This window comes from Odocoileus virginianus, chromosome 23 (assembly GCF_023699985.2).
Source record: "Odocoileus virginianus isolate 20LAN1187 ecotype Illinois chromosome 23, Ovbor_1.2, whole genome shotgun sequence".
Taxonomy (NCBI): domain Eukaryota; kingdom Metazoa; phylum Chordata; class Mammalia; order Artiodactyla; family Cervidae; genus Odocoileus; species Odocoileus virginianus.
In genome coordinates this window covers 17,901,426-17,917,233 of record NC_069696.1, presented here as the reverse complement: position 1 = coordinate 17,917,233, position 15,808 = coordinate 17,901,426, and the positions used below count along the sequence as shown (strand labels likewise).

Sequence of the window (15,808 nt, the reverse complement as noted above, 5' to 3'; positions counted from 1 at the left end):
TTGGTTCACTACCAAGAGACCTGTACTACGGAGCCCAGAAATTACAGGAGGCTGAAAAAACAGATGAGGTTTCCTTTTCTGCAGATTTAGAAATGCCTGATTGATAGCAGGGAGGAATACATCATCTTATGTTTTCTTTAACTTACATGAAGACTGTGGGAGGAGGGTTTATTCAGGCATGGCCAGGGTGCCAGATGTTCTGTCCTTGGGGAAGACTTCCTCTAGGGAAGTACAGCTTTCTTTCAATGTGTTTTGGTACCCTTAATGAAAAGAAGCCTTTCTTGTAATGAATATGGAAAAAGAGATACCAGGCCGAAAACCCTGTGAAAATAACTTACTCTGGATGTTAGCTGTAAGGAAATAAATGGTTTTTAAATTGTTAATGATTCCCTGTTGCCATACCTAGTTTGTTAAAGGTGGAATTTGGGAAGTCACTTGTGAAAAATAGAATTTCTTCTTTAGCATTGTGGTTGTGATTACAACATCATTTGCATCCAGTAGATAAAGAAATAATTTCCCATACGCTGAATTTATGCTCTTAACAATGGGTTTGCTTTTCTTGTGAGCAGATCTATTGCTTTGTCTAGCCTGCTTTGCACTTCTGCTCTTCACAGTTCTTTTTTCCTCAGGTCCTCTAAGGGCCTGAAAACCTCTTGTCTTGAAGAGCTCTGCTTCCCCTCTGGCGAGCAGGGAGGGCCAGGAGCTATTCTTGGCCTTGTGTTATAGGCCAGCTCTCAATGGAAGTGCCCACTTCTAGAGAACATTGGTTTGCCTTTTCCATTAAGTATTTTCATTATTATTGGGAAAAGAGGGCATAAGTTGTTTGAAAATGGAGCTATTTGACTATTGATATTTGTAATTTCTAGAACTGAATAAAATGATTTCATGCCTTCTATAGATCTTACTCAACTTCAGTATTTTTCATTTTAGGAATGTCTCGTGGTAAATCAATGATCAGTTCCCTCAGTATCATGGGGGGGAGCAGTGGACCCCCTTATGACCGAGCCCACGTCACAGGAGCATCGTCAAGTAGTTCATCAAGCACCAAAGGCACTTACTTCCCTGCAGTAAGCAGCCTGTTTTCCTCTGTTCACTTTGAATGCTGAGATAAATAAGATCTTAGATGTTTAACTTATTTATTAAATATGGGTACTTAGTGATGGTAGTATAAAAAGGTTTTAATGTAGAATCTAGACATACAAGGCCCAAAGGATTTACCACCACCATGTGAGCACTTAGAATGTGCTCAACTTATTGACTGTGTAGCAACCAGCATATTTGAAAGTATGGGATGTTAATTTCATATACCAGGTGAAAGTAGAACTATTGAATAGTACCTCCTGAGAGGCTCAGGACTGTCATTCTGTGACCTCCCAAAAGAAGGAAGTACATGTGGTATTTCTCCTAAGTAAGTAATCTTTCTCTAAACATTTATACTTTTAAAAATCAGAACCCAGTTGTGCTACACTTAAACCAGTAACTTGTAGGTTGCAGATTTCCTTCTCATCACCTTGTGTTACCCCTAAATGTGTCTTGAGGGATGGAGAGCCACAGTCCTAAAGTTCTGTTTTAGGTTAATTCTTTGAAAAAGAGGAAGAGGAATATGAACAGAGATGAAGGAAGAGAAGTTGAGAAAAGGCTAATAGTCTCTGTCTGGATAGACTATTCTTATCTCAGTCATTTGATTTTCTTTCCTTTTAGATTTTGAACCCTCCGCCATCCCCAGCCACAGAGCGATCACATTACACCATGGAGTTCGGTTATTCTTCAAACAGCCCTTCAACTCACAGGTCCTACAGGTAATACACATCCTCCTCCAGTGTAAGTCCACATATTTATTAGAAGGAAGTGTTTGTGTTGTGAGTTTGCTGTGGCCATGGCTGAGTAGCTGGTGGTCACCAAGAGAGAATAGGTATCTTGTAGAGAAGAGGCATCTTGTCTGGGTAATGCTGGTATTGCCTCTACCACAAACCCTTTTCTTTCAGGGCATTAGACTTCCTTTAATTAACATATCATTGATGCACAATGTTATGTAAGTTGCAGTTATGTAATGTAGTGATTCACAGTTTTTAGAGGTTTTATTCCATCTGTAGTTATTACAGAATATTGGCTATAATTCTATGTTGTACAGTATATCCTTGTAGCTTACTTTACACCTAATAGTTTATACCTCATTCCCCTGCCCTTTGATTTCTTCTTCCCACTTCCCTCTTCCCAGTGGTGGTCACTAGTTTGTTCTCTATGTCTGTAGGCCTGCTTCTCTTTCTGTTATTTTCACTGGTTTGTTGTATTTTTTGGATTCCAAGTATAATTGATACCACACCATATATGGCTTTCTCTGTCTGAGTTATTTCACTTAGTGTATCCTCCAAGTCCATCTATGTTGTTGCAAATGGCAAAATTGCACTCTTTTTCATAGCTGAGTGTAGTCCACTGTGTGTGTGTGTATGTGTGTATACATACACTACATCTTCTTTATTCATGTGTTGATGGACACTTAGGCTGTGTCCATATCTTGGCAATTGTAAATAATACTGCTGGAAATGTTGAGGGGGTATGTATCTTCTCAAATTAGTGTTTTCAGTTTTCTGGATGTATACCCCAGAGTGGAATTGTCATGTCATATGATAGTTCTATTTCAGTTTTTTGAGAAACAATGGCTGCATCAGTTTGCATTCCCACTAATAATGTAAAAGGATTCCCTTTTCTCCACATCCTGCCAGCACTTGTTATTTGTGTTCTTTTTGGTGATAGTTGTTCTGACTGGTGTGAGGTGATAACTCACTGTGGTTTTGATTTGCACTTAGCTGATAAATAGCCACATCAAGCATCTTTTCATGTGCCTATTGGCCATCTGCATTTCCTCTTGGGAAAAATGTCTGTCTGTTCAGGCCTTAAGGGAACTCTACATTTTTTAAAGAGAGCTGCAAATTTTTTTGTCCCTGGCTTTTGTAGTATTAAGATAGAGCCTCCAGGTTTTGGCAGGAAAAGTTACCCCCAAAGTGACTTGATTTCAGAGTATGTTACTGCTGAGGTTAGGTTTGATTGATCATCTCCAGTAGAATGTTGGTATGAGACGGAGATCCGGAGAATTAGGAGAGCTCTAAAATAGCAGGAGTATTAAGGGCACAGAATTTGAGAGAAGCTCAAAGAAGCTTAAGTTCAGCTTTTGTTACATATGTTGTTACTACAGTCTGGAGTGAAAGGTTTCTCATATAGTTACATGGAATAAATCATTAATCAGTGAAATAAACTGGAGTGTGTTCCAGAAGGGGGGAGATATTATGCCTTTGTGCTGATTTGTGACTCTGAAGCAGAGTGAACAGGTTCCGTCCTAGTGTGTCCTCCTTACTCTTTGGCCAACAGAAAGTCAGAAACTTAAGATTCTCTTCAGACACTTAGTGCCGGGGTTTATTGGCATCACTCAAGTGGCCATTGTCTTCTTGATAAGGTGTTTCCTGGCATTCCAGTCGGTTTCCCTGATGTATATATAACCTTATAGATGTGTAGAAATGAAGTAGAAACTGTTTATACAGTATCTCATTCAGAATCCTCATGTCACTTCATGGATAAGATAGGTTTGACTCTGAACTGATTGATTTTATGTTTTACTTAAAGTGTTGCTTTCCCTACCCCAGGTTTGTTCTAAAAAGTCAAAATAGAAAGGCAGAAACCTGAACACTAAAAAAACAAAAGGAAAGAGCTAAAATTTTACTTTTAAACAATTTCTTTAAATTAAACGTTGTTTGATTCAGGTAAACATAATTGCATCAAAAACAGTTCTTTTTATGAAAACTTTGAAACTTTGTCTTGGACTGTAGCTGATTAGTAGTGTTATGTTGTGATGGTGGCATGTGCACGGCAGAATGACTCGGCCATGCACACGCCTGTTCCCACCCTCCCCCAAACTTCCCTCCCATCCAGGCTGCCACGTGGCATTGAACAGAGTTCCCTGGGCTATACAGGAGGTTCTTGGTTAACCGTTTTAAATACAGCAGTGTGTTCACGTCCATGTCAAACTCCTCATCTGTACCTCCCTCCCATGGTCTGTGTTGTATTTCTCCAACCCCCTACCTCTGCCAGCAACGCTAAGTTTGTTCTCTATGTCTGTCTGTCTCTGAAAAACAGTTCTTATTTAACTGTTTCCCACATCTCAAATTAAGCCCAGTTTATTTCTTCAAAGTAAAACTTTTTATCACTTAAATTTTCTTGGGGATGGGAGAAAGTTTGCAAAACTTGATACATTTTGTTAATCTATTTCCTTTTTCTCCTCTGGTGTCTTTTTTTTCCCCCCTCCTCTCCTGTGGAAATGGAAGTATTGGGCCTTTTAAATGTTGAGCCAAGAAATTTCACCAAGGCTCACCACCTGATTGGACAGAAAGATAAGACCTAAAAAATACTGTGACATCTTGTCAATACTGGTAGTAAAAGTGCTTGAGAACCTGCTTCTCAGGTCATGTAACTTTTGGTCTTTTATAGCCATTTCTTTTGATACAGAGGGCTTGCCTCAAATGGCATGTATCCTGAGGTGTGTTACCTGGCACATCCTTAGATGTTTTATATATTGTTGCTTCAGTTTTACACTTGCTCTTGCCCCACTGTTGGCAGTCATTTTATTTGATGAGAAAGCATATAAATAAATCCTGATTGGGATAAATATGAAATAAGATCAGCTTTACTATACTTAAGACTATAAAATGGTATAAGAAGTTATAGTAGAAAAGATGGGAAAATCAACACTTCTTAAGTCAGCTCTTAATTTTACTAGTACATTTCTCTTTTCAGTGTGCCTTTGTCTTTAGTTAGCCATGCTACAAACTTAACAGTTATAGACTGCTTGAAAAGATAGTTTAAAGGATGTACAAAAATAAATTAGGTCTCTGAAATACGTTTTAGAAAACTCACTGGTTCTGTATGGATACCTGGAATTTGTCATTTTGGTGTTCAGTTAGAGCTGCTCTTATGACAACATGCTTGTCTACATACAATATAGGAAATTGACACTGCTTCCCCCAAATCACGGTAATTTCCCTGTACTGATAGTATCTGTAATGGGGAAGATATGTTCCTTAGGCTGTCTACCAAACTTCAGCCTGGCTTGTACAGTATATGTACAAGAGAGAATGAAGTAAAGAGAGTAATGAAGTCTTTGGTCATCATTAAATTATTCATCAGGTAAATCATAGAGCGTTTGAGGAATGTTCAGGGAATACTAACATGTTTGAGTAATGTAAAATCATAAAGACACGTTCTCACAGATCATGGAAAGGCAGAAATTGATGTCCACTATACAGACTAAATGCAAAATGAGAGATTTTTCCAAAGATGACCGTTAAATACAACTTTGAATAGTTCCTTCTTACTGATACAATGTTACTTAAAGATGTTGTTTTTTAGTCACTAAATCTAGTCTGACTCTTTATGATCCCATGGACTGCAGTCCGCCAGGCTCCTCTGTCCATGGGATTTCCCACACAGGAATACTGGAGTGGGTTGCTATTTCCTCCTCCAGGGGATCTTCCCAACCCAGGGGTCGAAGGCGCATCTCCTGCATTGCAGGCGGATTCTTTACTGTGGAGCCACCAGGGAAGCCCAGCTTAAATACATAAGCATACATCCAGAGGTTAGAATGGGTTCATCATTCACAAGATAATGCTGTCTTCCTACTTCAGCCTGCCGTTGAAAATTGCCTCTTGGTTGGTGCCAGTTTAAATTGTCATAGTTGGTTGTCTTCCAGGTCAGGTTCACATTAATGCCTCTGTGTTTGGATAGAGAAACCACTCTTCTGTAAAACTAATTCTGCTTCTCCCGCTTTCTTCCCTGTATCAGCTACCGGCCGTACAGCTACCGGCACTTTGCACCGCCCACCACACCCTGCAGCACAGACGTGTGTGACAGTGACTATGCCCCCAGCCGAAGGATGACCTCCGTGGTGACGGCCAAGGGCTACACTAGTGACTTGAACTATGACTCCGAGCCTGTGCCCCCACCTCCCACGCCCCGAAGCCAGTACCTGTCAGCAGAAGAGAACTATGAAAGCTGCCCGCCTTCTCCGTACACGGAGAGGAGCTACTCCCATCACCTCTACCCCCCGCCACCTTCTCCTTGCACAGACTCCTCCTGAGGGGGGGCCCTCCTCCTCTGACTGCCTCCAACCCAGAAGTGTAAATACGAGTTTGGTTGAGATCTGGAGGGGGGGGAGGGAGCTATCAGTGAAGGATGAGGCAGACCGTGTACAGTTAAAATTATAAATGGGGTAGGGGAAACTGGAGATATTTGTACAGAAGGAAAAGATATTTATATATTTTCTTAAAATAGCAGATTTGCTGCTTGTGCCATAAAAATTTGTATAAATAATAAATTTGTACTAAAAGTTTTATTTTTGCAAACTAAATACACAAAGCATGCCTTAAACCCAGTGAAGTGACTGAGTACAAAGGAAACAGGAATTTAAAAAATGGCATCACTGACCAGGAATGTCTGGGGCTTTATTGATACCAAAAAAAATTTTTTTTTTTTTTTTAAAGAAAGCAAAGAAATTAAAGTCCATCTCAGCAGCAGACCATATACTCGGAAGGAGCCCAATGGCCTTCACATTGACTACCATTTGAATGCCAACAAGTTTAAGAAATGAAAGGCAAAAGAAAAGAATACTAATTTTGGACAAAAGGCTTTGTTTTCTCTAGGGGTCCAATAATCTTAGCGAGGAAGATAGATATTTCTAAAAATTCATTCGGGGTGCTGCTGTTGTGGGAGAGAGGAGCTGTCTGGTAAGATGCTATGGGGCCATTTTGTTTGCAAGTCTTCTGTCCCTATCTTAAAAGTCACCCCTCTGTCATGGGTGATTTCACCTTGCTTCCTCCCTTAGAATTATATTTTGCCAAGGTACCATAATTTATTCACCATAAAATCTGGGGATTGATTAAATAGAATTTGCTAAATAAAAGTTTTGTTTTAATATTTCTACTAACTCCATTCCCCAGTCAGCTTAGCTCTTCAGTTGGACTGCTGTGTCTGCATAAGGATCAAAGGTTAGACAAGTTATTGTTCCTCTTTATTCCAAGATTGTTTTAATGCTCAATACAGTGTCTTTTTACAGCACACATAGAAAGTGTTTAAGAGTTACAAATTTAACCATTAAGTTTTTGTTGTAAATTAATCATATATCCTTGCAGTACTTTCAGCATATAATATCACAGTATGAAATCATTTTTATATATATTTTTTCCTAGTAAAACATTTAAATATGTTCCGGTTAGAGACAGTCTATTTTAAAAGAGGATTTTTTTTGTTATCGTTAGGTTTTCCCTTTATTAGTTGTTGGTGACATTTTCATGTTCTTTAGGCTGATTTTTCTCGGAATGATCTCTACACACATAACTTCTTTCTAATGTGTGGCGTGAGTTGAATACAGTATCTTTCTGTTAACCTAATGTGAATATTAGATTGTTTTCAAATTATCCATGAATTACTCTTATAATCACCTCTTATATATTTTTACGTGTCTTCTCTCTTACTCCATTATGGATTAAGGTGATTTAACAAATTTAACAATATGGCTTACATGAGAAGGAAAACTATGAACTTTTCAGCTGTTGGAACTTGAGGGGGATAATTTAAGGCTGTTCCGTGCTCTGCCTGTCCCGTGTGGTACTGGGGTTGCTGCTGCTTCCACTGTCAGGGCTGACCTGTGAAACTATGCTGGCTCTGCTCTGCCACCTTGCCAGAAGTCAGTTTCCTGCTTTTTCACATGTTTCCGGCGTTTCTCTGCTAAAGTTGAATGTGTTTTTAAACTAATGTATTTTTACCTTAACAGATGTTGGTCAGTTAATGAATGATGATTTTTTTTTTTTTTTTAATTCTGTTTTGCTGAGGCCACCCTGTTTAGATTTCAGGGCCCGAGAGAAAACAATGGAAGAAAGGATTTATAATTTTGGTGGAGGTAAACTAACTTTTTAATCAATTAAAAATACCTAAGTAGTCTTTTTAAAAAATGCGGTTTCAGAATATCACATTGGTTATTGGGGTACCTTATATGAATCTGGTGCACTTGATTTTGCATATAAATAAATGGTAATCCATCAGTGTCTTGCATTTCAGTCAGACGAGCATTAACTCTTCCTGTTGACGGAACAAAGTGCTCAAGTTCTAACGAATGGAAATTGAAGTTGCATTATGTGACACACAGAGGCACTTGATGCTCACATGAAGATGGAAAGGTTGGCAATAACTGGGTATCAATTAAAATATGAGAATTCTCGATGTTTACATTTTTTAATGTGCATCTTTATCTGGTGGGCTTCCCATGTGGAAACTTGCACTATAATGAACTAAGAAGAATATTGCCTTGTTAAATCTCAGTTCAAGTGCTTGTACTGCGATGGCAATGGCCTCTTCTTGCAAAATACTAATTTGTGTGCCAATTTGTTTGAAATTATTTGAAGGCAGTTCAGCTTAGTCTCAGAATCCTCTTTCTCAATATTTGGGATGGAGTCTTAACATTTTGGGGAATATTTGAAAGGTACAGTTTGAGAAAATTGTCAAAATTCAGGATGGATTTATTGGTCCTCAGGTTGTATGGACAGTTAAGCTTTAAAGTAGACCATCTTGTTTATTAAACACAAGATCTTTAATTGGAAGATAAAAAATTAACATGTGAGCACAAATCAGGGGAGAAAAAACAGTTTTGAATTTGTATTATTTTGAATTTTTGAATTTGGATTATTGCTAGATGCATTAGCCATGCTGAGGGGCAGTGAATAAAATTTCATTATATTCCTTAAATATAGTAGTATTTGCTGTGATTGTATATCTTGAAGTGAGCCCACTTAGTGATGTGATTAAAGTGACCTGAGAATTGAACTTTAGCAGAACATACTTTCTGTGCACTGCAGTAAGCTTTTCTTCATTGAAGTGGTCTCTTGTACTTCTAAACTTTTATAACCTTGAACTTGGCTCTTGCAGAGCTCTGGTTTTTTGAACACTGGCCCAAAGAATTTTGCTGCTTATATCAGATAATGGCATATTCACAATTAACAAAAAAGCAGTTAAGGCATAGAATTTTCTCAATAGTGATTTTTCTCTGGGGAAATTTTACTATGCATCTGACACTTGCTGTAAATCTAGCATATCATGAGATATTACATGTTTAGCAGAAAATTATCATTATATTAATTTTAATACAAAAATACTCTGATGTACCCCACCAAAAGATATCTGACCCTTTAGTCAGCTTGAGAGCAGCTGTTCTGAAAGACTCATACATATTTAGAAATGAAGACTTTACAGTACATTTTTATCTAATATAAACCATTAATTGGGATGGGCTTTGAGCAGAGGATTGACTTTGTTCATCATTTTAAAATATTCCAAAGTCAATAATTTGTATAAGACCAACTCATTTGATACTAAGATAAAGAAATAGCCACTGTCTGCATTAGGTTGCAGTCAGTTTGGCAGGGAAATTTGTTTTGCCATAAAGGCTCATTAATGAGTAATACTGCCAGTGGGTTTAATAGCTGTGTCTTATCTAACCTATTAATGAACTGTGTGTATTTATGTGACCTGATATCAATAATCATAGTATAGAGACTGTTTTTGGTACAGGAAAGGCCTGCCTTCAGCAAGCAAGCCTGGCTTTCTGCGATAGGCCTGCTGCTGTTGTTTTGTGCCTAGACTAGATTCTTAAAAAGTATAGCTTTTAAAATTGCTTTATCTCTTGCAGGGGAAAACTTGTTAGTTCATTGATTTTGCATGTCATAAAAGCAGCATGATGGTTATTACTATTACACATCTAACAAGATTCAGGAAAAAAAAACAAAAAACCTTGGCCTTTTTGTACTTCCCACGTATGTCATACTTTCAGTATGTGCAGTACTTCATTCTAAATAGTGACATGAGTAGTATGCCTGGAGTGTGGATATGAATTTGGGATTATCAGATGGCTGACAAATGTTTGAGCATCAATAAATGAGACTATAGACTAAGTGTAGACATGGACCAAGTCTTAAAGAAGTTCATAATCAAGCACTGTTTAATATATATTCTCAGAATTCTTAAACTTAAGAAATTTAATTTTGTTTGGTACTCCTTTCCTTATTTTACACCTAAAGTGAACCCAGAGAAATAACAGATAATTTTACAAAGTACTGTAGCATATGTATAGCTTACGACTTCTGGAATTGCATCATTTTACAGTAGGGCTCCAACTTTAGCTTTTGAAATTCTCAAAAGTTTTAAAGGATTTTAGACCCTAACGCATAACATGATTTTAAAATTGTGAATCCATATACTTGGGATATTTGACTGGATTCTGCCTCTTTTTCAACTAATACTATACCTGAATGGAGAGGGAGGAAGATTCTTCAGTTTATCTAGATGATTTAGAATGAAATTACTGACCTCATCCTTCTTCAGTTCAGGTGGATTTTATTGTTCTTCTTCTTTTTTTTTAATAGCCATTCTCAAACCATTCTTAAGTTACTGCTGAAAAAAAAGTCATCATGACTTTGCAGATACAATTATAAAGAAAGTGATGTCTTATACTCAGAAGTGGAATACAGACCTAATTAAAAAATAACTTAATTTTCCCATTATTTCGGGTTTGTCCAAAAGTTAACACCAAAGAATTATACAGTCTGCTTTGCTTAACTGTCCGTTCTTTAAGAAATAATTTTTTAAAAATCACATATAAGCAGGGCAGGGGTATAGATATATAGAAAGATATATATATATATATATAGAGAGAGAGAGAGAGAGAGAGAGATCTCTATATGTATCTCACTAAATACTAATGCCTAAGTAAGAATATTAAAAGGAAAATAAAACAAGTCTGATTAAGGTTACATGAAATTGAGTATCTAGGATTAGTTGAGAACATTTTAATGAGAGTAAAGAGGATACTGAGATGCTTAAGCTGGACTAGCCTTATTTGCAAGTGAAGGATCTGGTGCTGCTTTCAGATGTTTTATCCTCTGTGTTTTTAAATTTTTTAAGCTTTAATCTTCGTCATTGTCTTAAAGTCAGCTGGTGTTTCTTGTTCATGGACTTTGGTACGATGGTGCTTTGCAAGGATGTAATTATATTTTAATGACCAACATTTGGTCAGCCCTTGTCCACTATTCACTTCCCCCTTTTTGTAAAATAAGTGCTTTAATTTTAAACTGTATAAAAAATACCTTGTATAAATCCCCTTTTTGATTATTACAATAAGTTGAGTTGTAACAAATGAAATGTTGATTTTTATAATAAAACAGTGGAAAATAAAAGTGTCATTTCTTTTCAGCAAGAAATTAAAATGGTTGTGCTTTGCTGTGATAAATGAATGCTGTGTTTCAGACACAACAGAACTCACCTTTATTGTTTGCATTTCAAATAAAATACAACTTTGGAAGAGAGGTTTGAGAAAGGCTTTGCTTTGTGCAATGTTGACAGTACCTGGAATTGGGAACAAAATAAGGAAGATTTGAGTTGGCCTATCCTCTGCACAGCAAAGCCAGTCTACTGACACCAGCTTGTGGTAAAGGAAAGCACAACATTCATTTGCAGGGCGCCAAGCAAGAAGAATGGGCAGTTTGTGCTCAAAGACCCAAACTCCCCAGTGGCTTTCAGGAAAGGTTTTTTAAAGGCAACATTTGGGATAAGAACTGCAAAGGACTTGACTTTGTTCTGATTCAGTGCAGTTCAATTGCTCAGTCGTGTCCGACTCTTTGCGACCCCATGGGCTGCAGCATGCCAGGCCTCCCTGTCCATCACTGACTCCTGGAGCTTACTCAAACTCATGTCCGTTGAATTGCTGATACCATCCAACCATCTCATCCTCTGTCGTTCCCTTCTCATGCCTTCAATGTTTTCCCACCGTCAGGGTCTTTTCAAATGAGTCAGTTCTTCTCATCAGGTGGCCAAAGTGTTGGAGTTTCAGCTTCAGCATCTTCCAATGAATATTCAGGACTGATTTCCTTTAGGATGGACTGGTTGGATCTCCTTGCAGTCCAAGGGACTCTCAAAAGTCTTCTCCAACATCACAGTTCAAAAGCATCAATTCTTCGGTGCTCAGCTTTCTTTATAGTCCAACTCTCACATCCATACATGACTACTGGAAAAACCATAGCTTTGACTAGATGGACCTTTGTTGACAAAGTAATGTCTTTGCTTTCTAATATGCTGTCTAGGTTGGTCATAACTTTTCTTCCAAGGAGCAAGGATCTTTCAATTTCATGGCTGCAGTCACCATCTGCAGTGATTTTGGAGCCCAAGAAAATAAAGTCAGCCACTTTTTCCAGTGTTTCCCTGTCTATTTGCCATGAAGTGATGGGACCAGATGCCGTGAGCTTAATTTTCCGAATGTTGAGCTTTAAGCCAATTTTTTTACTCTCCTCCTGTTTCAATTTCATCAAGTGGCTCTTTAGTTTTTCTTCACTTTCTGCCATAAGGGTGGTGTTATCTGTATATCTGAGGTTATTGATATTTCTCCCAGCAATCTTGACTCCAGCTTGTGCTTCATCCAGCCCGCCATTTTGCATGATGTACTCTGCATATAAGTTAAGTAAGCAGGGTGACAATATACATTGTTGACGTACTCCTTTTCCGATTTGGAACCAGCCTGTTATTCTGTGTCCAGATCTCATTGCTTCCTGACCTGCACACAGATTTCTCAAGAGTCAGGTCAGGTGGTCTGGTATTCCCATCTCTTTTAAGTAATTAGCCTCTAACTAATTAAAAAAAAAAAAAAAGAATTTTCCACAGTTTGTTCTGATCCACACAGTCGAGGGCTTTGGCATTGTCAATAAAGCCAAAGTAGATGTTCTTCTGGAAGCTCTCTTGCTTTTTTGATGATCCAGCAGTCATTGGCAGTTTGATTTCTGGTTCCTCTGCCTTTTCTAAAACCAGCTTGAACATCTGGAAGTTCATGGTTGACGTACTATTGAGGCTGGCTTGGAGAATTTTGAGCATTACTTTACTAGCATGTGAGATGAGTGCAATTGTGCTGTAGTTTGAACATTCTTTGGCATTGCTTTTCTTTGGGATTGGAATGAAAACTGACCTTTTCCAGTCTTGTGGCCCCACCCATCAACAGAAAATTGGGTTAAAGATTTACTGAGCATGGCCCCGCCCATCAGAACAAGACCCAGTTTCCCCCTCAGTCAGTCTCTCCCATCCAGAAGCTTCCCTAAGCCTCTTATCCTTCTCCATCAGAGGGGCAGACAGACTGAAAACCACAATCACAGAAAACTAACCAGTCTGATCACATGGACCACAGCCTTGTCTAACTCAGTGAAACTATGAGCGATGCTGTGTGGGAGCACCCAAGATGAATAGGTCACTGTAGAGAGTTCTGGCAGAATGTGGTCCACTGGAGAAGGGAATGGCAAACCACTTCAGCATTCTTGCCTCGAGAACCCCATGAACAGTATGAAATGGCAAACTCCAGAAAGAGTGAAGAGACGGAGCTAAAGCAAAAATAACACTAAGTTGTGGATGTGACTAGCGATGTAAGTAAAGTCTGATGCTGTAAAAAGCAATATTGCATAGGAACCTGGAATGTTAGGTCCATGAATCAAGGCAAGTTGGAAGTGGTCAAACAGGAGATAGCAAGAGTGAACATCAACATTTTAGGAATCAACGAACTAAAATAGACTGGAATGGGTCTAAATGGGACTAAAAGGGACTTGAATTTAAGTCAGATGACCATTATATCTACTACTGTGGGCAAGAATCCCTTAGAAGAAATGGAGTAGCTGTCATAGACAACAAAAAGAGCCCGAAATGCAGTACTTGGATGCAATCTCAAAAACGACAGAATGATCTCTGTTCATTTGCGAGGCAAACCACTCAGTATCACAGTAATCCAAGTCTATGCCCCGACCAGTAATGCTGAAGAAGCTGAAGTTGAATGGTTCTTGTGAAGACCTATAAGACCTTCTAGAACTAACACCCAAAAAAGATGTCCTTTTCTTTATAAAGGACTGAAATGCAAAAGTAGAAATCAAGATAACACCTGGAGTAACAGGCAAATTTGGCCTTGCACTACAGAATGAAGCAGAGAAAAGGCTAGTAGAGTTCTGCCAAGAGAATGCACTGGTCATAGCAAACACCCTTTTCCAACAACACAAGAGAAGACTTTACACATGGACATCACCAGATGGCCAACACCGAAATCATATTGATTATATTCTTTGCACCCAAAGATGGAGAAGTTGTATACAGTCAGCAAAAACAAGACCAGGAGCTGGCTGTAGCTTAGATTATGAACTCCTTATTTCCAAAATCAGACTTAATTGAAGAAAGTAGTGAAAACCACTAGACCATTCAGGTATGACCTAAATCAAATCCCTCACGATTATACAGTGGAAGTGAGAAATAGATTCAAGGGATTAGATCTGATAGAGTGCCTGAAGAACTACAGATGGAGCTTCATGACATTGTACAGGAGGCAGGGATCAAGACCATCCCCAAGAAAAAGAAATGCAAAAAGGCAAAATGGTTGTATGAGGAGGGCTTACAAATTGTTCTGATTGGTTGGTGGTAATGTAGCAATGGTGTTTCAGGAATCTCTGTCATCAACTTTGTGATACCACCAGTCTGGATTGTACATGCTTGTAGTCAGCATGTGGTCACCATCATCTACCTGGATGGGAGGGTCTTAGTTTCTGTGGAATAACTCAGAGATAGGCATCATATTGTTATATATATCCTTGAGAAGGAGCTGTTTTATCACTGAGCTATTGTCATTCCTTTTCTTGCTTGACTGCTTTTCATTTATTTCTGCATTCCCCCACTTCCCTAATTAGCAGGAACTTTAGGAATTTCGGAGACAAGCCTTATTCTGCAGGCAAGAAACAGGAGGGCTCCACAGGGTCCAGCTCAGTTTCACAATTTGTGCTTCAGAATGCTTTTGTTTTTAGTAAATTCCTAGAAGACATCCTGATGTAGGCTCTGAGCCAACCCCTTCTCCTCCTCCAAATTCTCTTTAAAAATGAACGTTGCTTTTCCTTATGCAGAGCCCAATAGGATATGATGATACTGAAGGGTAGCAGAATATACCACTGCAAAATATGCCACTTTGCCATCTTGATTATTTTGATCAGTAGGCCCTTAAAAAAATAGCAAATGCCGAGAAAAGTTGTCTCTGAATTCCCATTATCTGCTTAAAGACAGATTATCTAAAAGGAACAAAATTGTCATAAGTGATAAAGTCCCTCCTCCGAGAGTTTCATCAACCAGGGAAAATTGACATCACAGGAGTTCAGTTCAGTCGCTCAGTCGTGTCCGGCACTTTGCAACCCCATGAACCACAGGACGCCAGGTCTCCCTGTCCATCACCAACTGCCAGAGTCTACCCAAACCCATGTCCATTGAGTCGGTGATGCCATCCAACTGTCTCATTCTCTGTCATCCCCTTCTCCTCCTGCCCTCAATCTTTCCCAGCATCAGGGTCTTTTCCAATGAGTCAGCTCTTCACATCAGGTGACCAAAGTATTGGAGTTTCAGCTTCCACGTCAGTCCTTCCAGTGAACACTCAGGACTGATCTCCTTTAGGATGGACTGGTTGGATCTCCTTGCAGTCCAAGGGACTCTCAAGAGTCTTCTCCAACACCACAGTTCAAAAGCACCAATTCTTCAGCACTCAGCTTTCTTTATAGTCCAACTCTCACATCCATACATGACTAGTGGAAAAACCACAGCCTTGACTAGACAGACCTTTGTGGACAAAGTAACACCTCTGCTTTTTAATAGACTGTCTAGGTTGGTCATAACTTTCCTCCCAAGGACTAAGCGTCTTTTAATTTCATGGATGCAATCACCACCT

The 15,808-nt window shown here is 38.8% G+C and overlaps 1 protein-coding gene across 3 annotated transcripts in view; it reads left to right on the top strand.

The window, feature by feature from the left end:
• The window catches only part of LRP6 (LDL receptor related protein 6), a 170,099-nt gene extending 158,703 nt beyond the window's left edge, over positions 1 to 11,396 (top strand). For all 3 annotated transcript variants that reach the window (XM_070453635.1, XM_020882707.2, XM_020882706.2), the window contains 3 exons: positions 931 to 1,067; positions 1,702 to 1,799; positions 5,830 to 11,396. In XM_070453635.1, coding sequence (XP_070309736.1) covers positions 931 to 1,067; positions 1,702 to 1,799; positions 5,830 to 6,124 — 530 coding nt within the window. In that variant the 3' untranslated portion in view covers positions 6,125 to 11,396. The remainder of the gene's footprint in view (positions 1 to 930; positions 1,068 to 1,701; positions 1,800 to 5,829) is intronic.
• The last annotated feature ends 4,412 nt before the right edge of the window (positions 11,397 to 15,808 follow it).